We start from the raw sequence: 24121 nt of genomic DNA on the forward strand, positions 1-24121 counted from the left end.
GCCCCATTCTCTTGTCCTCCATCCTTTAAGACTTGCTGAGCACTGATCAGATGCCCTCTGGGGCTGCTCTTCTCTAGGCTCATCAGCCCCAGGGTTCTCAGCCTTTGCTCCTCACAGAGATGCTGCAGGCCCCTCAGTATCTTTATAGCCTCCACAGGACTCCCTCCAGTAGCTGTCTGTCTCTTTTGAACTGGGGAGCCCAGCACTGGAGCCAGTACTGCAGCTGTGGCCTCACTAGGTCAGAGTAGAGGGACAGTCCTCAAGGGTGCAGGATGGTCTCTGAAGGTGCAGGACCCTGAGCACACCCTTGGAGCAGCAGCACACCACCAAACACAGTTCAGTGAACCCAAGCAGGACAATTTGGACCCCATTTCACAGCAGTCAGCACCATGTACACCTCCCTGTCCAAAGCAGAGCAGCTGAGGGGTACCAAAGCAGCCAGAGATGGATGTCATGGTGAAGGGGAGCAAGCCCCATGTCAGCCCCTTGGTTCCTCAGCACACAGGGCTGCCAACTCCCAGGTGCTGGAAAACCAGGCCACATCACTTTTTTTTTCAGCAGCTGTCTTCCTGCAGGCAGCTCCAGAGTCAGAAGAAAATATTTCATCATATACATAATCCTGAAGTAACAAAAAACCCCAGCCCTGGTCCTTTGGATTCCCAGACAGTACACTCAGCATCCTCATGCTGCTGATGTAATCCTGGAGAGAGAAGTCTCCTGGGCTCAGCCTTGCTGAGCCAGAGCTGTATCATGTCCTCAGCTCTTGGACCTGACCTGTGCATGGAGGTGGCTCAGTTGATGCTGCACCACAAGGATACCCCAGGCCTGGTTTAAGGACCTTGTTGAGTGTCTGAATTCCCTCTTCCCCCCCAGGGAGAGCATAGCTGAGGAAAGCTCTTCACTAATCCTGTTCTCACTTGTCCTTTGTGTTCAGCTGCAGTAGCAACGAGCCAGGAATAAAAGCGACATCATCATCATCATCATCATCAGGAATAAAACCAACCCAGCAGATCCCTCTGCACCAGCAGGTATCAACCTTCAACCCCAAAACTGAAGCTAAATGCAACTCAGAGCAAGCCCTGTGCTAAGGTACACCAAATGAAACACAAGAGAAGCTGGTGGCCTCAAGCCAGGCTGAATAGTTGACCCAAATTGCTTCAGCTACAGCTGGTTGAGTGATTCACTGCTCCATCCACGGGCCTGGCCTGGCTCTGTGTTTGGGACTTGTCTCCAGAGAGACGCAGAGCTTCTTTGTTTGGCTTGCCTCGGTGCCTGGGCTGTGCAGGGGAGCCTGACACAGCCTGGGCAGCGCTGCCTGCCTGCTCCTGCACAAGATGCATCAGGTGGAGCCAGGTTGGAGCTGGCTGCTCGGCTCCCCTGCCAGCCCTCTTGCTACTGCTTGACCTCGGGAGCATCTCTAACATCTTCATCTGACCAGCCCAATGTCTCTGCTGCAATGCTGGCCACAGTGGCTGACTCTCATCCACCCATGGACTCGTGCAGAGCCACCGTGATGGCTGTGAAGGCACTTCTGGCTTTGGGATGGCTCTGAAGGCACTTTTGGCTTTGTGATGGCTCTGAAGGCACTTCTGGCTTCGTGATGGCTCTGAAGGCACTTCTGGCTTCCTGATGCTTCTGAAGGCACTTCTGGCTTTGTGATGGTTCTGAAGGCACTTCTGGCTTTGTGATGGCTGTGAAGGCACTTCTGGCTTCCTGATGGCTCTGAAGGCACTTCTGGCTTCCTGATGCTTCTGAAGGCACTTCTGGCTTTGTGATGGTTCTGAAGGCACTTCTGGCTTTGTGATGGCTCTGAAGGCACTTCTGGCTTCGTGATGGCTCTGAAGGCACTTCTGGCTTTGTGATGGCTCTGAAGGCACTTCTGGCTTCCTGATGCTTCTGAAGGCACTTCTGGCTTCGTGATGGCTCTGAAGGCACTTCTGGCTTTGTGATGGCTGTGAAGGCACTTCTGGCTTTGTGATGGCTCTGAAGGCACTTCTGGCTTCGTGATGCTTCTGAAGGCACTTCTGGCTTCGTGATGCTTCTGAAGGCACTTCTGGCTTCCTGATGCTTCTGAAGGCACTTCTGGCTTCCTGATGCTTCTGAAGGCACTTCTGGCTTTGTGATGGCTCTGAAGGCACTTCTGGCTTCCTGATGCTTCTGAAGGCACTTCTGGCTTCCTGATGCTTCTGAAGGCACTTCTGGCTTCCTGATGCTTCTGAAGGCACTTCTGGCTTTGTGATGGCTCTGAAGGCACTTCTGGCTTCCTGATGCTTCTGAAGGCACTTCTGGCTTCGTGATGGCTCTGAAGGCACTTCTGGCTTTGTGATGGCTCTGAAGGCACTTCTGGCTTCGTGATGCTTCTGAAGGCACTTCTGGCTTCGTGATGCTTCTGAAGGCATTTCTGGCTTCGTGATGGCTCTGAAGGCACTTCTGGCTTCGTGATGGCTCTGAAGGCACTTCTGGCTTTGTGATGGCTCTGAAGGCACTTCTGGCTTCGTGATGGCTGTGAAGGCACTTCTGGCTTTGTGATGGCTCTGAAGGCACTTCTGGCTTTGTGATGGCTGTGAAGGCACTTCTGGCTTCGTGATGGCCCTGAAAGGCACTTTTGGCTTTGTGATGGCTCTGAAGGCACTTCTGGCTTTGTGATGGCCCTGAAAGGCACTTTTGGCTTTGTGATGGCTCTGAAGGCACTTTTGGCTTCATGATAATTCTGAAGGCATTTTTGGCTTCATGATGGTTCTGAAGGCACTTCTGGCTTCGTGATGGTTCTGAAGGCATTTTTGGCTTCATGATTGTTCTGAAGGCATTTTTGGCTTTGTGATGGCTCTGAAGGCTCTTTTGCTTTGTGATGGCTCTGAAGGCACTTTTGCTTCGTGATGGTTCTGAAGGCACTTTAGCTTTGTGATGGCTCTGAAGGCATTTTTGGCTTCATGATTGTTCTGAAGGCATTTTTGGCTTTGTGATGGCTCTGAAGGCACTTCTGGCTTTGTGATGGTTCTGAAGGCACTTTTGCTTTGTGATGGCTCTGAAGGCACTTTTGCTTTGTGATGGCTCTGAGGGCACTTTTGCTACGTGATGGCTCTGAGGGCACTTTTGGCTTTGTGATGGTTCTGAGAGCACTTTTAGCTTCGTGGTGGTTCTGAAGGCATTTTTGGCTTTGTGATGACCTCAGACATTGAGGTTAAGTCCCACAGGTGGGGATGGAGAGGAAACCTCATCCGTGTGGCCAAAGCTCATGATGCTCCAGGCCCCTCAGCATGTTTGTGGCCTCCACTGGACTGTCTCCAGTAGTTTCCTGTTCCTCTTGAACTGGGGAGCCCAGAACTGGAACCAGCAGTGCAGCTGTAGCCTCACCAGTGCAGAGCAGAGGGGAAGAAGAATCTCCCTTGAGCTGCTGTGGAGGTGGCCATGGTGATGAGTCTCAGCATTGAGCCCAGCTGACTCCATGGGAGGCTCCATCTAGTATTTTTGGGACACACACACAACCCCCTCCACCACTTTGGGACTGGCTGAGCCTTGCCCCCAGGCAGAGCCCAGCTGCCTTCCAGCTGCTCCAGCTGCAGATGCCAAATTGAGAACGATGACAGAAAAAAACCCAAGTGATGGAAATGAAGATGGCAACAAAATGCTCCACAGTTGCCTGTCCCTTTTGATTCAGATTTTGGTCAGTTAAATTGTTCCTGAACCAGGCAAGCTGCTTGAAAAAAAAGAAGTCTTCTAAAGAAGTGCAGCAGGAGCTCTGGCATCACTTCCCCAGCCCCAGGAAGGTTGTCACCCCCCAGTTCTTGCAGCCACAGCGTCACACAGGCACAAGGATCTTTGCTGCTGCCTACTATTGCAGCAGGTTTCTATTTTCAAGTCTGCTGCCAGGTTTGGTTCAGCCCAAAGCATTGGTGTCACTCATGGGGTGGAGAATCTTCTTCTCTGAGGAGATTCTAAACCCAGCTGGACGCTGTGATGCTGGGCAAGCTGCTGTGGGTGTCTCTGCTTTAGCCAGGGGGCCCAACTGGATGATGTCCAGAGGTCCCTTCCCACTCCCACTGTGATAACCCCAGGGGACTCCTCAGGCACCAAGAATGGACTTTACCAAGTAGTCCTGGCTTATCTCAAGCAAATGTTTGGCTCTGGTTAAGATGCTGAAGTGTGTCCAGAGAAGGGCCACGAGGATGCTCAGAGGGCTGCAGCAGCTCTGCTGTGAGCACAGACTGAAAGAGCTGGGGCTGTTCAGTCTACAGAAGAGGAGACTCCCAGGTGACCTTCTTGTGGCCTTCGAGGATCTGAAGGGGGCCTCCAAAAATGCTGGGGAGGGACTCTTTAGGCTATCAGGGAGTTACAGGACTAGCGGGAATGGAGCAAAGCTGGAGGTGAAGAGATTCAGCCTGGAGATGAGGAGGAAGCTGTTGTGCATGAGAGTGGTGAGAGGCTGGAATGGGTTGCCCAGGGAGGTGGTCGAGGCTCCATGGCTGGAGGTGTTTAAGGCCAGGCTGGCTGAGGCTGTGGGCAGCCTGATCTAGGGTAGGGTGTCCCTGCCCATGGCAGAGGGATTGGAACTGGCTGATCCTTGTGGTCCCTTCCAACCCTGACTGATTCTGTGATTCTGGGAAGCCCAGCCTGGAGTGACTCTCATCTGCAGCAGAGAGGAAATGTCCTGCTGGCATCTTTCTTCTTGCCTGGGAGAACCTCACTTGGGGAGATATTAAAGGCTTTTGTTTCCAGGAGCTGTCAAACCCCTCACCTTTCACAAGCACTAAAACAGCCAAGGGAGGAAAAAAAATACATATATATATATATATGTGTGTGTGTGGAATAATAATTTTTAACTCATAAATTTGAGCTCATAAATCAAGAAGTGACAGGGCAGTCGTTGTAATGTCTCAGGAGTTAACATTCAAGGTTTTCTTTCACCTGAGGAAAAGGGGAAAAAAAACAAGCCCAAGACTCTGCCCTTCCAGTCCAGAGATTGCTATAAATCACCTTAATGTTACAGTCTTGCTCCTAAGCAGACCAAAAGCAAGAGCATGAGGAACAGACACTGAACCTGGGTGATTTAACAGGTAGGGCACTGGGAAGAAAGCTTTTTGTAGAGGAAAAGCAATTCCACCCACAGCCACACACCAGTCTCCTTCCACCTCCAAAAGAAGAGGATAAATCCTATGCTCCAAGGAACCCACTCCCAGGACTGTGCTCAAGCCTTGGTGCTGGTCCTGGCACGGAGCTGAGCTAGGTGAGGGCATAGATTCAAAGAACCGTTTGGGTTGGAGAAGACTTCTAAAGATCATTGAGGCCAACTGTCATCCTCACACCACCATAGCCACTAGATCATGTCCCCAGGCACCATGGCCACATGTTTACTTGAACACCTCCAGGGATGGGGACTCCACCGCCCTCCTGGGCAGCCTGTCCCAGTCCCTGGCCACTCTTGCAGCAAAGAATTTTTTCCTAACCTTGCCCTGGCACAGTTTCAGGCCATCTCCTCTCATTCTGTCACCTGATACTAGGGAGAAGAGACCAACCCCACCTCACTGCAACCTCCCTTCAGGGAGTTGTAGAGAGCAATGAGGTCTCTCCTCAGCCTCCTCCTCTTTTCCAGTTCCCTCAGCTCCTCCTCAGAAGACCTGCTCTTCACATCCTTCACCAGCAGGAGAAAGAGGAGGAGGAGAAGACGAGGAGGAAGGGAAGAAGGAGGAAGGCATTGGCATGCAGAGCACAAGTGTGTGCTGGACTCTCCTCTGCCTAATCCGGCGGGTTCAAAGCAGCCGGATGGTGCCAGACACAGCTGCAGGGTCTGAGCTTCAACAGGTGATGGCTCAGCTGTCCCCCTCTCCAGAGGGCTCTGAACTCTGGAGAGGAGCTGCTGGGGCTCAGCAGGTCCTCAAAACTTTAGCTGGCTCCATCCTGCCCTCAGGAAACCACCTGCATCTCCCTGCTCTTCATGCCCAGTGGGCCAGCACATCCCAGTTCATGGTCTCCCTCTTGCACCCTGTCCTCTGCCAACACATGGTCACCCTCAGTCACCTGGGCCCCTGCTGATGCAGCTGAAAACAGGACAGAGGATCAGAGATAACAGCCCAGGGGCAGGGGTTGGGGCCAGCCCTTCCCATCCCCAGCCCTGGGTGAGTTCCCTTGGTCAGGGCTACACTGCAGGAGATGTTAAACAGTTCCTCACTGGGAACTCTTTTACTTCACCACTTCTGAGAACCTGCCAGCAAATGTGTGACTGCTCCTGCTCCCAGTGCCTCCAGAGGCTTCCTTCTCAGAGGCTGCACTAGCAGAAGACATCATCTACCACCAGCAGAGTTCAAACATGTGGTGATGGGCAGGGGAGTGAGGCAAACATTTGTGTCACTGAATCACAGAATCGTTTTCCTTGGAAGAGACCTCCAAGATGATGGAGTCCAACCCTTAACCCAGCACTGCCAGGTCACCACTAAACCATGGCCTTCAGCACCACATCTCCACAGCTCTGAAAGCCCTGCAGGGGAGAGGTCCCCAGCACTTCCCTGAGCAGCCTGGTCCAAGCTTTGAGAACCCTTTTGGGGAAGAAATTCTTCCTCATATCCAACCTGCATCTCCCTGGTGCAACTTGAGGCCATTTCTGCTTGTCATAGAATCATAGAATCATGGTCTGGGCTGGAAGGGCCCTCTGAAGGTCATCTAGTCCAACCCCCCTGCTCTGCAGGCCTATCACTTGTTCCTTGTCAGTGACACCACTTGCACCTGCCTAGGGCATCCTGGCCAAAATCCACATCTGTGTCACTGCCAGACTCGGGCTGGGATAGGCAGAGCAAGTCCATATCTGTACTTGACCTGATGAGAGCTGCAGCATCCTGCAGTGATCCCATCTCTACCACCAAGAGTTACCCAAATTTCCCTAATTTTGACATGCAAATAAGAAAATAAAACCTGAGACATCTCCCCACCAGCTGCAGTTGGGCAGGACCAGCCTGATCAGCTCCCTCACAGAATCACAGAACTGTCAGGGTTGGGAGAGCCCTCAAGGATCATCCAGTTCCAACTCCCTTGCAATAGGCAGGGACACTTTTCACTAGATCAGGCTGCCCAGAGCACATCCAGCCTGGCCTTAGAAACTTCCAGGGCATCAGACTTCTACCACCTCTTTGGACAACCTGTTCCAGTGTCTCACCACCCTCATGGTGAAGAACTCTTCCTAATGTCGAATCATCAACCAGGTTGGAAGAGACCTCCAAGATCATCCAGTCCAACCTAGCACCCAGCTCTATCTAGTCAATTAGACCATGGCACTAAGTGCCTCATCCAGCCTGGCCTTAAACACCTCCAGCCATGGGGCCTCAAACACCTTCCTGGGCAATCCAGTCCAGGCTCTCACCACTCTACTCTCATGCTGAATAACTTCCTCCTCACATCCAGCCTGAATCTCCCCACCTACAGCTTTGCTCCACTCCCCCCAGTCCTGTCACTCCCTGGGAGCCTAAAGAGTCCCTCCCCAGCTTTTTTGTAGGTCTCTTTCAGATCCTGGAAGGCCACAAGAAGGTCACCTGGAGCCTCCTCTTCTCCAGACTGAACAGCCCCAACTCTTTCAGTCTGTGCTCACAGAAGAGCTGCTGCAGCCCTCTGAGCATCCTCGTGGCCCTTCTCTGGACACACTCCAGCATCTCCACATCCCTCTTGTAATGGGGGCTCCAGATCTGGATGCAACACTCCAGGTGGGATCTCATCAGAGTGGAGGGGGAAAATCACCTCCCTCGACCTGCTGGCCACACTTCTCTTGATGCAGCCCAGGCTCTGGTTGGCTCTCTGGGCTGCAAGTGCACACTGCTGGCTCGCGCTGAGGGGATGATGGACTTGCTTTGATGACCATGTTGGCGTTAGGTTGCCAGTTGGGCTCCATCACCGTAGAGGTCTTTTCCAACCCAAGCAAGCAATTCTACGATTCCATGGAAGCTGGGAGCATGGAAATCCCATCCCATTCTGAGACAGTCTTTTCCCTGCTGCATCCCATTTCCCAGGCCTCCTGCTGACACCGAGCAGTTCCCATGGGTGCCCATCGGCGCTGCCCCCAGAAACCTGCTGGATGCAGCTGCGCCGATGGCACAAAGGGACTGAGGAGCATTGAGAGCAGCACAACTCGGTCACTGATAACTCCTTCATGCTGCTTCATATTTTCCCCCCCCCCCTCTCCTCCCTGGCATTTTTTAAATTGAACTAAAAGAATAAAGAGGGAGGGAGGAGGGGAGGGTTGGTGGGTTCCAAATGAAATGTGCTCCTTAAAGGCCAATGAATGTTATCCCTAAAAGAAACACCAAGCTAAAAATCAAACCAAACACCCAACCAACCTCAAAACAAACCCCCCAAAAAAAATCAAGTTTAAAGAGATAAAAAAGAAACCACAACCTCACAGAGCTTTTTTTTTTTCCCCTTGTTTTTTAGGTGGCTGGGGCAGCTGGCTCTTTAAATATTAATCAGAGGACCTCATTGATATGCAAATATGGTCAGAGGGAATAATGCTCCCGCAGCTGCGCAACCCCAGCCGAGTGTTGGGCTCCTCTCCACCCGTGAATGGCAATATCTGAGGAGCACAGGTGCAGGGGACCCAGACCCCGCTTAATAAGGTGATTTGTGAGGGATGCTCTCTGGAGACCCCCACGGGAGCAGTCTTTTAGCCCTTGAGAGTATCTGACCACCAGACAAGGTGTTAAGCTGCTAATTGCGGCGTTGGCTGTTCCCTAAGGCGCCGTTCCTGGCCTCCTGCCCTGACGCTCGGCCAGTTCGGATCAGCGCCGCTGACGGGTCGGAGCCGCGCCAACCCATCGCCCCTAAATTATTTATTGTTCTTCTTCCCAGAGTAAACAGGAAAAGGCAGGGCCATACCACTGGGACACAACCACTTGGGGATGAGCTGTGGTGCTCTGAGTGGCCACCGAGGTCTCCTGTCCTCCGTGGGGCCATGCCGAGCGCTCACGCTCCCCGGCGCGCGCCAGATGAGGGGCGAAGGTTTGAAGCTAGAGGAGGGCAGATTTGGGCTGGAGGTTAGGAAGAAATCCTTTGCAGGGAGGGTGGGCAGACACTAGAACAGGTTGCCCAGGGAGGTCGGGGATGTCCCCTCCCTGGAGGTGTTCAAGACCAGGCTGGATGTGGCCTTGAGCAGCTTGGGTCTAGCGGAAGGTGTCCGTGCCCATAGTAGGGGATTTGGACTAGATGATCTGTAAGGTCCTTTCCAACCCATTCTGTGAATCCATGAATCATAAAATCACAGAATCGAACAATGGTAGGGGTTGGAAGTGATTTCTGCATATTACTGAGTCCAAGCTTCCCTCTGCCAGAGCAAGATCACCTGAAGCAGCTCACAGAGAATCACAGAAACATGCAGGTTGGCAAAGCCCCTCAGGATCACCAAGTCCAACCTAGAATCCTACTCTACAAGATTCACCTTAAACCACATCCCTAAGTACCACATCCAGACCACCCTTAAACACATCCAGGGTTGGTGACTCCACCACCTCCCTGGGTAGCTCATTCCAGTGCCTGAACCTCAGGAACCTCACCTCTTTCTGCTGGAAAGGTGACCACATCTCATCTTGCGGGAGGAAAACTGTCTTCATCAAGGTATGGTGGTCTTGTGTGGCACCTATGGCCAAGGACCTGCAGTGGGTGTTTGGGGTGGTCATCCCCTGTTCCTCATGCAGCTTCTGATACCAAATCTCCTCTTTGGTGAGCTGGGGGTCAAGAAGAGAGACCAGAGGCAACATTAGAGTCTGCTGGGTGTCTGCTGGCTCCCTCTGCTAGACTGAGCAATGAATAGGGGTGTGGACCAGGCTGGGGGTGGCAAACATGAGCCCTCCAGCCTGAGGACCTCAATCCATCACTGTGTCCTCACTCTGAGCTATCCATGCTGCATGGTGCCCATGGTGGGGCAGAAGAGGCAGCTAGGAAAACAGGTCAGAGCCTTCAGCAGCATTTCACATAAGCAGAGCCAGTGCACCTGGATGCACATAAGAACCCAAAGGGCTCAGCTCACACATTTTGCCCTCTCCTGTCATTTGCTGTGTGCAGAGATGGCTCTACAGACCAGGGAAGGACAGTAAAGAAGGACCTCTGTGAGGGCACCAAGAAAGGCACCCTCCATCACCACTCAGAATCCCAGCATGATGGTAGCTGGGATCATCCAGTCCAACTCCCCTGCTAAAGCAGAGTCACTCACAGCAGCTTGCCTAGGATCACAATGCCCAGCTGGGGTTGGAAGCTCTCCAGACAAGGAGACTCCACAACCTCTCTGGGCAGCCTGCTCCAGGGCTCCAGCACCCTCACACAAGACAAGTTTCTCCTTCTCTTCAAATAGAAACTCCTGGGCTCCAGTTTCTGCCCATTGCCCCTCTTCCTGTCACTGGGCACCACTGAGAAGAGTCTGGCCCCATCCTCTTGCCCCCCACCCTTTAGCATTGAGGAGACCTTGCTTCAGTAGCCTTGATGAGAATCCAACTCAGCCCAACTTGCTGTGCTGCTCATTCCCATGCTCATAGCCTTCTTGAGAAGGGACCGAGCCTTCCTTGCCACCTCCTGCTCCCACCTCTTGGAGCAGAGCTTGCCCTGGAACATGGCTCACTCCTTCTGCTGATGGGCAGGACCAGCTCCATGGGATCACCCTGGGGCTGCTCCATCCCACTGGGAACACAGCGCACACATCCTGCTCATCAGGAACAGCCAGAGGAAGCAAACCGGGAGGCTGCGGATACAACCCCCACCGCTGCAGACCATTTCTAAGGGTTGCCTCCTGTGGTTGCCATCCTCTTTTTTTCCCTGCCAAGCTTCCTTGCCTGGGCTCCTGGTGATGAATGACCTTGTCTGGGTCCCGCCGGTACCAGGCGCAGGCAGCTGCCAGGCTCCTTTCCCCGGGGGGTGCTGCAGATGGCTGCTCCCCCGCCCAGCTGCGCGCTCCCCGCTCGCCCCTCCCCAGCCACAAAGGGACAGAAAACCCAATTAATGAGAGAAAAAGGAGCCAGCAGGAAGGCATGATGGGATGATGGGATGGCTCAAGAAGACGACCCGTGCCTCACCCTTGGACCAGCACGTCTGGACTCACCGGGGCTGGCTGCAGCTTCAGCAAGTCTCCAGCTGGATGTGCAGAGGGATCTTGGGGCAAGGCTTGTCTGTGTGTTTTGTGGTCATTCCCAAAGGAGCTGGATCATAGCATCATAAAACTGTTTGGGTTGAAAAATACCTTTAAGATTTAGTCTAACTATTAAGCCCAGCACTGCCAGGTCACCACTAAACTGTGGCCCTCGGCACCACATCTACAGGGCTTGGAAACCCCTTCAGGGATGGGGACTCCACCACTGCCCTGGGCAGCCTGGGCCAGGTCTTAACAATCCTTTGCCAGGTAAAAATTGTTCCCCATGTCCAACCTAATCCATGCTCAGTCCCATCCCTCTCAACTTACTGGGGAGCATCTCTCCTTAATCTAAACGTAAGCACCAAAGATGCTCCGGGTTGAGACTGCACCACCTAACTGACCAAGCTCCCCTGGCCAGTTTTGAAAGGACAAAATGATGCTCCTCAAAGGAAGGATTCAAACCCACTCATCTAGCCCTAAAATGTGGCATGGCTCCATGTTTGTCAGCTGAACACCAGAACTCAGAGAACTGTTGAATGGCTTGAGTTGGAAAGGACCTTAAAGATCATCTGGATGCACTCCTCTGTGACCTGTGCTAGATTGGATGGTCCTGCTCTGGCAGGGGGGGTGGACTCGATGATCTCTCTGGGTCCCTTCCAACCCCTAACATCCTGTTATCCTATGATCTAGTTCCAGCTTCCCTGCCATGGGCAGGGACCAGGTTGCTCAAGGCCTCATCCAGCCTGGTCTTCAACACTTCCCAGGGATGAGGCATCCACAGCTTCTCTGGGCAATTTCTTCCTCTACAAAGCTGGGAACACATCCAGCCGAGGTTGCTCTGTGCTCTGTAACGAGCAATTATTCCCTCCACAAGTGAAAGGAAATCAGAGCCCTTCCCATAATCACCTACTGGATTTTATCAGCCTGTTTGGGTTAGGTTTGTGCCCCTTTGGCTAAGCCCTAATTGATTCTTTAATCTCTACAAGCCTTTTATTGACTGATACAAGAGCCACTTAGCCCATCAGCGGCAGGAACACAGCCTGCAAGCCTCCTCCCCAGAGCCCCATGACATGGTGCTTGGGTGACCTCACCCGAAGCCAATGCTTTATTTGATAATCTATCACTTATTTATTATTCCAACTAACCACTTGCAGGTGCTGTGATTGCAGGATTGTCCCAGCAACAGGCACACACAGGGAGAAGCTCAGCAATGTGCAACCTTATCCTGAGCTGCTACCATGGAGGAAGCAGGTTCCCGGCTTGTACGGAGGGGGAAATCTGGTGTTTGAGTAACAACTCCCCCCCCAAAACTCCACGGATTACTACTGAGAATTGAAGGCCTGGGCTTGTCCTGACTGGAGGCTTGCTGGGAGCAAGTGGTGTGCCTCAGGGATCTGTGCTGGGCCCCATCGTCTTTAACATCTTCATAGATGATCTGGATGAGGGCATCGAGTCAGTCATCAGCAAGTTTGCAGATGACACCAAGCTGGGGGCAGATGTGGCTGGGTTGGAGGGCAGAAGGGCTCTGCAGCGGGACCTTGACCACCTGGACAGATGGGCAGAGTCCAATGGGATGGGGTTCAATAGCTCCAAGTGCAGGGTGCTGCACTTTGGCCACAACAACCCCATGCAGAGATACAGGCTGGGGTCAGAGTGGCTGGAGAGCAGCCAAACAGAGAGGGATCTGGGGGTACTGATTGATACCCACCTGAACATGAGCCAGCAGTGTGCCCAGGTGGCCAAGACAGCCAGTGGCATCCTGGCCTGCATCAGGAATGGTGTGGTCAGCAGGAGCAGGGAGGTCATTCTGCCCCTGTACTCTGCACTGGTTAGACCACACCTTGAGTACTGTGTTCAGTTCTGGGCCCCCCAGTTTAGGAGGGACATTGAGATGCTTGAGCGTGTCCAGAGAAGGGCGACGAGGCTGGGGAGAGGCCTTGAGCACAGCCCTACGAGGAGAGGCTGAGGGAGCTGGGATTGGTTAGCCTGGAGAAGAGGAGGCTCAGGGGTGACCTTATTGCTGTCTACAACTACCTGAGGGGAGGTTGTGGCCAGGGGGAGGTTGCTCTCTTCTCTCAGGTGGCCAGCACCAGAACGAGAGGACACAGCCTCAGGCTGTGCCAGGGGAGATTTAGGCTGGAGGTGAGGAGAAAGTTCTTCCCTGAGAGAGTCATTGGGCACTGGAATGGGCTGCCTGGGGAGGTGGTGGAGTCGCTGTCCCTGGAGCTGTTCAAGGCAGGATTGGACGTGGCACTTGGTGCCATGGTCTAGCCTTGAGCTCTGTGGTAAAGGGTTGGACTTGATGATCTGTGAGGTCTCTTCCAACCTTGGTGATACTGTGACGCTGTGACACTGTGATAGGAAGCAGAACAGGATGGAAAATCCTGATGCCAGCACACAGAGGTCTTTGAGAATCACGGCTGGGGCACAACTCGCACAGGGATGATCTGGGACCACACATCACCTCCTACCTCCCAGCTTCTCTGCAAAATCTGGATTGCTCTTGTGGCCAAGAGTGGTCTCCTGGGGTGTATTAAGCAGAGTGTGGCCAGTAGGTCTTCTTCCCCTCTACTCTGTCACAGTGAGGCCACAGCTGGAGCACTGGATCCAGTTCTGGGCTCCCCAGTTCAAGAGAGACAAGGAACTACTAGAGAGAGTCCAGTGGAGGTTATGAAGGTGCTGATGGATCTGGAGCATCTCTGTGAGGAGCAAAGGCTGAGAGAGAGCCCTGAGGCTGTTGAGCCTGCAGAAGAGCAGCCCCTGAGGGGATCTGATCAGCGCTCGGAAAGAGCTAAAGTGATAAGCAAGTGATGAAGCAAGGTCTCCTCAATGCTAAAGGGTGGGGGGCAAGAGGATGGGGCCAGACTCTTCTCAGTGGTGCCCAGCGACAGGACAAGGGGCAATGAGCAGAAACTGGAGTCCAGGAGTTTCTATTTGAAGAGAAGGAGAAACTTGTCTTGTGTGAGGGTGCTGGAGCCCTGGAGCAGGCTGCCCAGAGAGGTGGTGGAGTCTCCTTGTCTGGAGAGTTTCCAACCCCATCTGGATTTTGTGATCCTGGACAAGCTGCTGTGAGTACCCTGTTTTAGCAGGGGGAGTCTGACTGGATGATCTCTAGAGGTCTCCTCCAACCCCTACCACCCTGGGGTTGTATGTGATTCTGTGACTTTAGGCAGTGATAAGGAAGCAGGACAGGGATGTGCCCACAGAGCCTTGCATCAGGCTGACATAGAATTGGTCTCCAGAAGGTCCACACTGGAATCACCAACTAGAGCCGCACAGATGAGCTGCAGGAGGCTCAGCCTGGCACATCCACTGCCAAATCCTGCACAAATAAAGAACATGTGTTTGAGGTTTATTTCTGGAAATTTCTCTATTGGTTTTAAGTTCCCACAGCCCTGGGGCAGGTTCTTGGCCCTTTGCCATCCCATGGGACAAGGCAGGATGGATGTCCCAGGGCAGGTGACTTCATCTGAGGACTAGGGAAGCCTGAAGCCACCTCATGCCATAAGGCTGCCACTCCTGCTGGAAAACCTGATGAAGATGTCCTCTCCAGCACAAAACATGAGGTCTGCTGCCTTCTCAGTCTGGGGTGGGGGTGGGATACTCCCACTGGACCCTCTGGCAGGCTGAACTGCTTCCAAAACTGGAAGCCAAGAGGCGGCATGAGATAGAAAGCAGCCCATGAATTGACAGCCTGACTCTGAGCCATTTAGCATGGGCTTTTAAGATCAATTAGTCCTGCATTAATCTCCAAGACTTTGGAGCTCAAAATCCCCCCAGGATCTGAGCCACTTAAAGCATTCTCCCAGTGAGGGAAGGGTTGGAGACTGAGGAGGTGGGTCCCGGGAAGCCTTGCCGGGAGCAGAGGAGGTAGACTGCCACATTATTTACCCCCTCCTCGTTTGACCAAGCTCCTTCAAGCAAGCCAGCAAGCCTCAGCAGAAGAGGAACATGGTATTTTGAGTGGCAAGACCCTGCTGTGGCTTCACTTCTAACCCCAGCTGGGGAACAAAATGAAAGCAGGGGGTTGGGGGGGGGGGGGGGGAATCATTTTTTTCATTAAGCCCCAAATCGATCCATAATGAAAATAGACTTTTAATGGGAAAAGTTGAGTGCAAATGGAAGCTTTTAAAGATTCTTTTGACTGACAATAACCTGAAGACCCTCCAGGAACTCCAGCCCAGAATAATCAGATTAAATGAAAACTAATATACGATCCTGAAATTCATCCCATGCTGGTCTAAACTTGGAGCAGCTGCGTAATTTAGCCTACAGGTTTCTGCCTCTTGCCCAGCAGTTCACACTGAATTGTTTAGCCAAACTTAATCTACTGGGAAGGGAAAAAGCTCTTCCCTTTAATATGGCTTAAAGCAGAGTCAGCTTTCACCAAGCAGCTGGGCTCTGGAATACTCAGGCACCAATCATGGATTCCCAGAATGGTTTTGGTTGGAAAAGACCTTTAAGATCACGGAGTCTAGCTATTAAACCCAGCATTGCCAGGTCATCACTAAACCATGGCCCTCAGCATCACATCTACAGGGCCTGGAAACCCCTCCAGGGATGAAGACTCCACCACTGCCTTGGGCAGCCTGTGTCAGAACTGGACAAGCCTTTTGGAGAAGACATTTCTCCTAATATTCAACCCAAACTTCATCTAGGAGAAGAGAATGAAAAAAATAAAGCTGCTAGGTTTTGATCCAACAATGTGCCCTGAGATGCCCAGAGGGAAACCTGAGCTGCTCAAGGGTGAGCAGCCCAGCCACATGCTCTCCTCAGCTATGAGATCTAGTTGGACCTCAAGGAGATGGAGGAATGAGATTAGATCAATCTCCAGATCAGAAGATGAGCTGGGAAAATGCAGCCAAGATCAGAGAGTTGTCATGGAGGGGTTCAGCTTATTGCTGTTGACTGACAGCACCAAACCTCACACCTGGGAGCTGGTGGAGTTTATGCTGTAACCCTAATCCTCTCTGCTGGGGTCTTAGGAGGAAGTTCTTCACAGAGAGAGTGATTGGCATTGGAATGGGCTGCACAGGGAGGTGGTGCAGTCGCTGTCCCTGGAGGTGTTCAAGAGGAGACTGGATGAGGCACTTAGTGCCATGGTCTAGTTGATTGGACATGGCTGGGTGCTAGGTTGGACTGATGTTGGAGGTCTCTTCCAACCTGCTTGATTCTGTAATTCTGTGATTTTGTCTGAGGAAGAGGAGCTTGGCAGGAGCAGACCTCAGACAGAGTTATCCTTCAAGTGAATTTGCAGCGCACCGACTTGGGAACACCACAAACTTCTGCTTTCAGTGCATAGCTCAGGGAGGAGGGGGGAGGGGAAAAAAAATCTGTCCAAGAAAACTTCCAGTCAACAAGATAAGACAATGTGGTTCCCATTTCCTTAACCCCTGGAAAGAAAATGATTTCTTTTCTCCTTTTAAAATGCTGTCCCAGGGAAACGTTTCTAATTTAATCCCCTGCATGCACCTTCCTCGCTGCCTTTGAGTGGGTATCATCTTCCCAGCAGCACTCCAGAGTGGAGAGGGAATTTTTTGGTTTAAAAGAGAAAAGGGTAGAAGAAAATAAAACAACCCCAAAAAAAAAAAACCCCAACCCCAAACCCCAACCTGAACCACTCACAGCAAACAGGAATGGGAATGTTGGTCTGGGTCCCATTATCCCTGACCCCGAGGTTGGAAACCAAAAGAAATGAATTAAAGTGGGGAAGCAGGGGGAGAGCAGCACGTGGCTGCTGCTGACCAGCCTGTGAGGGGTGTCCCAGCAATGTTCATCACCCATCATCACTCACCACCCTTCACCCATGCAGGGGTGGAGCATCCCCCACCATGCCATTACCATGGCTCCCACTCCTCTGGCAACAATAGAAAGGGACAGGGCTGCCCACTTGTGCCAGTTTGTCCCCACTAGAGCCAAAGGATGGATGGGGATGGGGAGCAGAGAGTGTGGCTGGGGAGCAAAGTCAAAGGATGGATGAGAATGGAGATGAGGACTTTTCAGCCTGGAGAAGAAAAGGCTTTGAGGAAACCTTGGAGTAGCCTTCCAGTACCTGAAGGGGCCTACAGGAAGCCTGCAGGGACTATTGACAAGGTCTTGTAATGAGAGGATGAGGAGGAATGGGTTTAAACTGGCAGAGAGGAGATTTAGATTGGACATTAGGAAGAAGTTCTTTCCAGTGAGGGTGGTGAGACACTGGCACAGGTTGCCCAGGGAGGTTGTGGCTGCTCCCTCCCTGGAGGTGTTCAAGGCCAGGTTGGATGAAGCCTTGAGTGACCTGTTCTGGTGGGAGGTGTCCCTGCCTATGGCAGGGGGTTGGAACTGGATGATCTTTGAGGTCCCTTCCAACCTAAACTATTTTATGATTCTATGATTCTATGATCTCCTCTGGCTTTGCCTAGAAGATCCCAAGGCAGGAATCCCTGCCACAGAGATGGATGCAGCCATGGGGGTGGGATTCTAAATGGGTGTTGGCTGTAGCAAGACCATGGCTGTCCTGGCTTCTGGGAAGGTGCAAAGCACCATACCATGGAAGATTCCCTGATGCCATCAAGCCAGAGAGCACAGGGGTGGTTTGTTCTGCCTTTGGCCAACTCACCTGCTCAAGAAGTCCTGCCCAAGATCCTGTGAGGGTTGAGAAGTGGGATGAGGTCCACCCTTGTTCCACACATCCAACTCCAGGACTTGATTTCAGCGGTGGGAGAAGAAAATCAAAGCAGAGACAAAAAGCTTCAGATCCCTTTTGACAGCTCCTGCCCTCCTGCAGATGGAGATGCTCAGGTTGAAGCCGTGCCCTTATCTTCCAGGCCCACAGAGACACAAAGATCCCAACAGCCACAGCCTGGTCTCCATCATACCCAGCTCCTTGGTGGGTCAGCCAAGACATGAAGGATGCTAATGGGAGCGAGACGCAGGCCTGTGGTGCTGTGGTAATGGGAACCAAATGTCATGGCATTGTTCAGTGGAGAGCTCTACTTTCCAGCTATGGCAAACCTCTAGGACAACACAATTGAGTTGTAAACCTTATTTACGAGTTGGAGAGCTCCAGATATTGCTCCCAGCCCCACAGTTAAGAGCTGTGCCCTGGTCTGAAGACAGCTGGGTACCGTGTAGGGCTCCCACTCCTCGGCCAAGAGCAGCAATCTCTTGCAGAAGCATGCTGGCTCCGACATCTCCACTGCCATTGTGGTTTTCCTGGGTGCCAACAGCCAGCCAGGCCTCCCTGCCTGCTGGATAATCCTGGTACCCCAGAGAGCTGCCACCCCAGGACCCCGGTGTGAGGTCACATGAGTGTCTTCCTGCTGCTTCCAGCCATCCCGAGCTTCCTGCTCCTCCCAGCCAGGCAGGAAAAGCAACCACAGGCCAACAGAGAGCAGCAGGCAAACATAGCCTTGAATGCACTAGGGAAAGGGGGAAGGAAGGGAAAAAGGAAGGGGAAGGGGAAGGGGAAGGGGAAGGGGAGGAGGAGGGGGAAGGGGAATGGGGAGGGAAGGGGAATGGGAAGGGAAGGAGAATGGGGAGAGAAAGAGAAAGGGGAAGGGGAAAGGGGAAGGTGAAAGGAAAAGGGAAAGGGAAGGCAAAGGGAAAGGGGGAAGGAGAAGGGAAAAGGGAAGGGGAAGGCAAAAGGAAAGGGGAAGGGGAAGGGAAAGGGGAGGAGAAAGGGGAAGGTTGTACCCCAGCAGCCTGGGCTGACCAGGCTGGTGGCCAGACACTCGGAGAGGACACCAGGCAGTCCCTCAAACACAAGCAGTGCACAACACCCAGGACTTGCCTTATTTATCCCCTGCCACTTCAGTCCCGTGGGAACTGGCAAGTCTCTGGTGAGCCATACCAGGGCAGGTGCCTGGGGACTGTGCCCAGGGCTGGGTGCCCTCCTGGAGCTGTGCTGCTTTCCCAGTGCTGCTGCCATTTCCCCCTTTTGACACTTCCAGAAGAAATAAAAGCTGAGTGAAGCTCCCACTGGTTACTGCAGAGCTGTTTGTTCCAATCCTGTCCCATCAACACAATCTCAGTGGTGCCCACTTGGGACACACACTGAGAAGCTGAGGGAAGAATGTGCACAATGGCACTTTGGTGCTGCCCATGGTGCCCTGGGCCAGTACTGGTGTCAGCTTTCCCCACTGGTTTAAGTTGCCCATTTTGGACCTGGTTTTATTTGCCAGCCACATTTGGCTGCTTTTGGCACATCTCAGGGATGTGGCTACCATGTCTACCTTCCATGGTGCCCACTGGTCTCTGCCAGGCTGGTGGCCCCCAGTGGAGGGCAGCTCTGCCTTGAGCACTGAACCACTTCAGAGCCCAGCACACAGCAATGCTCTTCCCCTTGCACATGGCTTGGGCTGACCTTGCTCTGGAGGGGTGAAAGCCTCACTGTCAAACTTTGGGCCACTGGAATTCTTCTCCAGGAAGGTGCAAAAACTCACTGGGAGAAGCCTGGCAAGCCCTTTTCTGTGCATCTCCTTGCCCTGTGGACCCTAGCCATGTGGACCATGCCTGTGGGATGTTCAGCTCCTCCTGAACACCTGTCAGACAGGTGTGCCCAGCACCAACTCCACCAGCTCCCCATAGAGGTGGATTTCAGCCCCAGAGCCACCAACAAAACCCACCAGTTATAAATCCCCCAGGTTAGGCAAACAGGAAGGTGAAACCCAGGCTGGCTGCACTCACAACAAGACCTATTTAAAGGTGGTGGGGCTGGCACAGACTCGGTGACTCCAGGAGCATCAGCAGCAATGTGACAGGGGATGGAGTGGCTACACAGGGCTGTGCTTGTCCTGGGGGCTGCTTGACAGCTCCCAGCAAGGAGCTATTTTGGGTTCCTCAATTAACCTGTGGCTTTCTGCAGGCAAGCATAACACAACTGGGAGTTCTGTCTTGCTTTGATCTTTCCTTCACTCTGTGAAGAGAAATGTGCCTGGCAGAAGGTGCTAACGAGGCACCAGATGCTACCCTGGCCACTTGCTGGCACATTCCTGTTCAAACTTCTCTCCCATCACCATGATTTGGGGGTTCACCAAGTAACACCCATGTGGTGGGACCATTTGGGGTGACTTCAAACACAGAGTGAGATGAGGGAAGACTCCAAAGCAAACAGAAGGGACAGGGAAAACCAGGGTGAGGTCCCAGGGTGTTCTCTGGTGACAGTGTGTGGGATGTCTGGACCATGCTCAGTGGGCAGGATATGCAGCTCAGGCTGGTCCTGAACCTGTGGTGAGATGGTGGCAATTGGGGCCTATGCAGGGTGACAGTGTGGGGACAGATATGTTGGGAATAAAGCAGCTTTGATGGCTCAGTGCTGGCAGTGCATTGGGATGGGATGGACGGGATGGGATTGAATGGGATAGGATAGGATAGGATGGGTGGACTGGGCTAAGCTGGCATTGGTTGAGGATGGGATGGGTGGAATGGGCTAGGATGGCATGAGATGAGATGGGATAGGATAAAGGAGAAGTGCCCCATCTGAGCCACCTCCACATGAGCCAGCTGCAGAGGACCTGGATCTCTGCCTGATGCCAGACTGCAGAGAACTTTTGAGCCCTGGAAGGCACTCAGTGGGGCAGGAGACCACCCCAAAAATCTCCCCTGCTGCCTCTGCAGCCATCACACAGTGCGGTGGGGTCAGGGAAAGCAACACTCCCACCTACTCAAAGCTTATCATGGCATGTGTACACCTTTCCCCCCACATTTTAGAGCTGATGGTTTCCAAAGAGAGCAGCCAGACAAAGCAAACCAGTCACCAGGCATGGCTGTGGTGAGAAGGACAGAGAGACAGGTGAGAAAAACCAGCCCATGGCAGCAGGTGGACAGGTTGGCTGGGAACCTTCTGTAAAGGATGTGCAAACAAAACAATTGGATCAAAAATACAGAGAGGCAAGATGTGGCATTTAAGGGAGCTGACTGCTGCCCCTCTTCCCCAGCTGGTCCTTCTTGACCTTGCTCATCCTCCCCCATCAGTGCCCCACTGGGTATGGCCAGTTCCTGTCTTCATAAAACTTCTTCAAGCCTGGGAGGTTGACAGGGGGAAAGTAAGGGCCAAGCCTCTTCCTTATCCACCACCTGCCCTCGCTGGCATGCTTTCCTCCAGGCTGGCTGAATTTGTACTTGAAGTGCTCCCCCCGGATCCACCTGCAGAGATACAAGGCATGGACTGCTCAGGAGGGACTGGTGGAGGTGGAAAGGTGACCAACCCTATTGATGGTCCTCTGGAAGAGGACTTTTTGAGCATAGCTGGATGGAGTTATCAGCCCAGCTGGCTCCCACATTCTGGTGCTCCCTCCATCCATCCACCCACCCATGCATCCATCCCTGGGGTACCTGCACCTGGAGGCAGTGACAGAGCCATCCCTGGAGTGAGGCACTGAGGAGCTCTGAGCTCCTCTTGATGCCATTTCAGAATGATGCCCAGGTCAGAAGAGCTTTGACATCCCCACTCTGTGTGCTCCCCACTACCACCATGCACTTCACACAGAACCCCAGTGCAGAGCAGGTTGGAAGGGATCTCTGGACATCATCCAGTCCAACCCCTCTGATATAGCAGGGTGACCCAGAACTGGTTGCTCATGATCACAACGTCCATAGCAACCTCATGAAATTCAACAAGGCAAAGGGTCCTGGACCTGGGCAACCCCAAGTACAAATCCAGGCTGGGTGATCAGTGGGTTGAGAGCAGCACTGAAGAGAAGGACTTGGGGGTGCTGGTGAATGAGGTGCTTGACATGAGCTGTCAACGTGTGCTAGAACTCAAAAAGCCAACTGTGTCCTGAGATGCATCAAAAGATGTGTGGCCAGCAGGTGAAGGGAGGAAGTTCTCCCCCTCCTCTCTGCTCTTTGAGGCCCCACCTGGAGTACCGCATCCAGCTCTGGAGCCTCCAACAAAAGAAGGACGTGGACCTGATGAAGCTGGTCCAGAGGAGACCACAAAGACTATCAGAGGCTGAAGCACCTCCCCTGTGGGGACAGGCTGAGAGAATTGGGGCTGCTCAGCCTGAAGAAAAGGCTCCAGGGAGACCTTAGAGCAGCCTTCCAGTATCAGAAGGAGAGCTGGAGAGGGACTTTTGATAAGGGCTTACGGTAACAGGATGAGAGGCAATGGTTTGAAATTAGAGCAGGACAGTTTTAGACTGGACATTACAAAGAAATCCTTAAGTGAGGGTGGTGAAACACTGGAACAGGTTGCTCAGGGAGTGGTTAAGACCAGGATGGATGAGGCTTTGAGCAACCTGTTCTAGTGGAAGGTGTCTCTGCTCATGGCAGGGGGTTGGAACTGGACGATTTATAAGGTCCCTTCCAAGCCAAGCCATTCTATGCACACACACACACACACACACACACCTGTGCACATCTCTTTACAACCAAATTTGAAAGACTAATGATAAAAGCAGGAAAATGACTTAGAATCACAGAACCACAGTATTAACCAGGTTGGAAGAGACCTCCAAGATCAGCCAGTCCAACCTAGCACCCAGCCCTATCCAGTCAACCAGACTATGGCACTAAGTGCCTCATCCAGGCTTTGCTTCAACACCTCCAGGGATGGTGACTCCACCACCTCCCTGGGCAGCCCATTCCAATGCCAATCACTCTCTCTGCCAACAACTTCCTCCTAACATCCAGCCTAGACCTCCCCTGGCACAACTTGAGACTGTGTCCCCTTGTTCTGTTGCTGGTTGCCTGGCAGAAGAGACCAACCCCACCTGGCTACAGCCTCCCTTCAGAGGTAGTTGTAGACAGCAATGAGGTCTGCCCTGAGCCTCCTCTTCTGCAGGCTGCACACCCCCAGCTCCCTCAGCCTCTCCTCACAGGGCTGTGCTCCAGGCCCCTCACCAGCTTCGTCGCCCTTCCCTGGACACTTCTTTCTTTCCTATTCTGAAAGTAACTCTGAATCTACAAATCTGTCTTCCTGCCCAGGCCACTTTCAGCTACAGTCCCCATCTCCCACCCCATCTCCTGCAGCCTCCCTCTGCCCCAGGCAGCAGCAGCAGCAGCAGCAGCTCGGTAGCTCATTAGCGGGGCTGGGAGCGCATCTGTTTTCTGGCTGCCCTGGGAGTCGACAGCGAAGGAGATTTTTCAAGCAGTGCAGAAAGAAGCATTCATCAGTGTCGCCAAACACATTGGGAGGCTAACCATGCCGTGGGGTTTGGGGAGGTTTTGGTGCTGCTTGATGTAGGGCATGCTGACAAGAGAAGGAGTAACACCCCCGGTGCCGCAGCGCCGCGCTCCCTCTTTGCCGAGTGCATCGCCGCCCGCCCGGCCCTGACTTCATAAACCAGCCCACAGTATAAAAATGTCAAAGTCATGTCAATGCTCATTTCAAACCTGCTTTGCTTCACTACTAAAATACAAACCCTGCTACTGAGCAAGGGCACCAGGCTGCTGCTTCTTGGCTTCCCGGGGCTGCACCTTGGGCAGCCGTAAAGTTCCTTCCTCCTGCTAAAATAATTAGGGGACGACTCCTTGGATGTTTGCCTCGGCTCCGGCACGCCGAGGGGAAGCAGAGGGAGATTGCTGATGATGGAGAGAACTGCACCCAATTAAAAGGTCTGCTGCAATCACATCTCTGTTTAAATCTTGCTGGAGACCCAGATGAGGGATGCAGGAATGGCTCTCCCACCAACGCACGTCCAGGTGGAGCTGTTCATCACAGCCAGCGCCGGCTGCTGACTTGCAGCGACCTGTTGCACATCTGTTTGCAGAGAACCCAGCGCTGCCCTGGGTGCAAAGGGACCTTTAAAGCTCATCTAGTCCAACCCCACTGCAGACAGCAGGGACAGCTGCAGCTAGAGCCTTGTCCAACCTGACCTGGGAGGTGGTGGAGTCACCATCCCCAGAGGTGTTCAAGAAAAGCCTGGATGAGGCACTTAGTGCCATGGTCTGGTTGATTGGATAGGGCTGGGTGATAGGTTGGACTGGCTGATCTTGGAGGTCTCTTCCAACCTGGTTGATTATATGATTCTATGATCTGGAATAGTTCCAGAGATAGAGCATCAAACACCTCTCTGGGCATCCTGGAACAGGGTCTCACCACCCTCAGCA

The 24121-nt window shown here is 52.9% G+C and overlaps 2 protein-coding genes across 3 annotated transcripts in view; both read right to left on the reverse strand.

Moving 5' to 3' along the window:
* Positions 1-18504, reverse strand: part of LOC135180776 (uncharacterized) — a 78879-nt gene extending 60375 nt beyond the window's left edge. The window contains exons 1-3 of the mRNA XM_064153519.1: positions 17688-18504; positions 11060-11177; positions 9525-9695 (exon numbers count right to left, since the gene is read on the reverse strand). The gene's annotated coding sequence lies outside the window, so the exon portion shown is untranslated. The remainder of the gene's footprint in view (positions 1-9524; positions 9696-11059; positions 11178-17687) is intronic.
* A 1243-nt stretch (positions 18505-19747) lies between these two features.
* Positions 19748-24121, reverse strand: part of LMF1 (lipase maturation factor 1) — a 255459-nt gene continuing 251085 nt past the window's right edge. For both annotated transcript variants that reach the window (XM_064153521.1, XM_064153520.1), the window contains one exon: positions 19748-21214. In XM_064153521.1, the coding sequence (XP_064009591.1) occupies positions 21074-21214 (141 nt within the window). In that variant the 3' untranslated portion in view covers positions 19748-21073. The remainder of the gene's footprint in view (positions 21215-24121) is intronic.

Source organism: Pogoniulus pusillus, chromosome 13 (genome assembly GCF_015220805.1).
Source record: "Pogoniulus pusillus isolate bPogPus1 chromosome 13, bPogPus1.pri, whole genome shotgun sequence".
Classification (NCBI taxonomy): Eukaryota; Metazoa; Chordata; class Aves; order Piciformes; family Lybiidae; genus Pogoniulus; species Pogoniulus pusillus.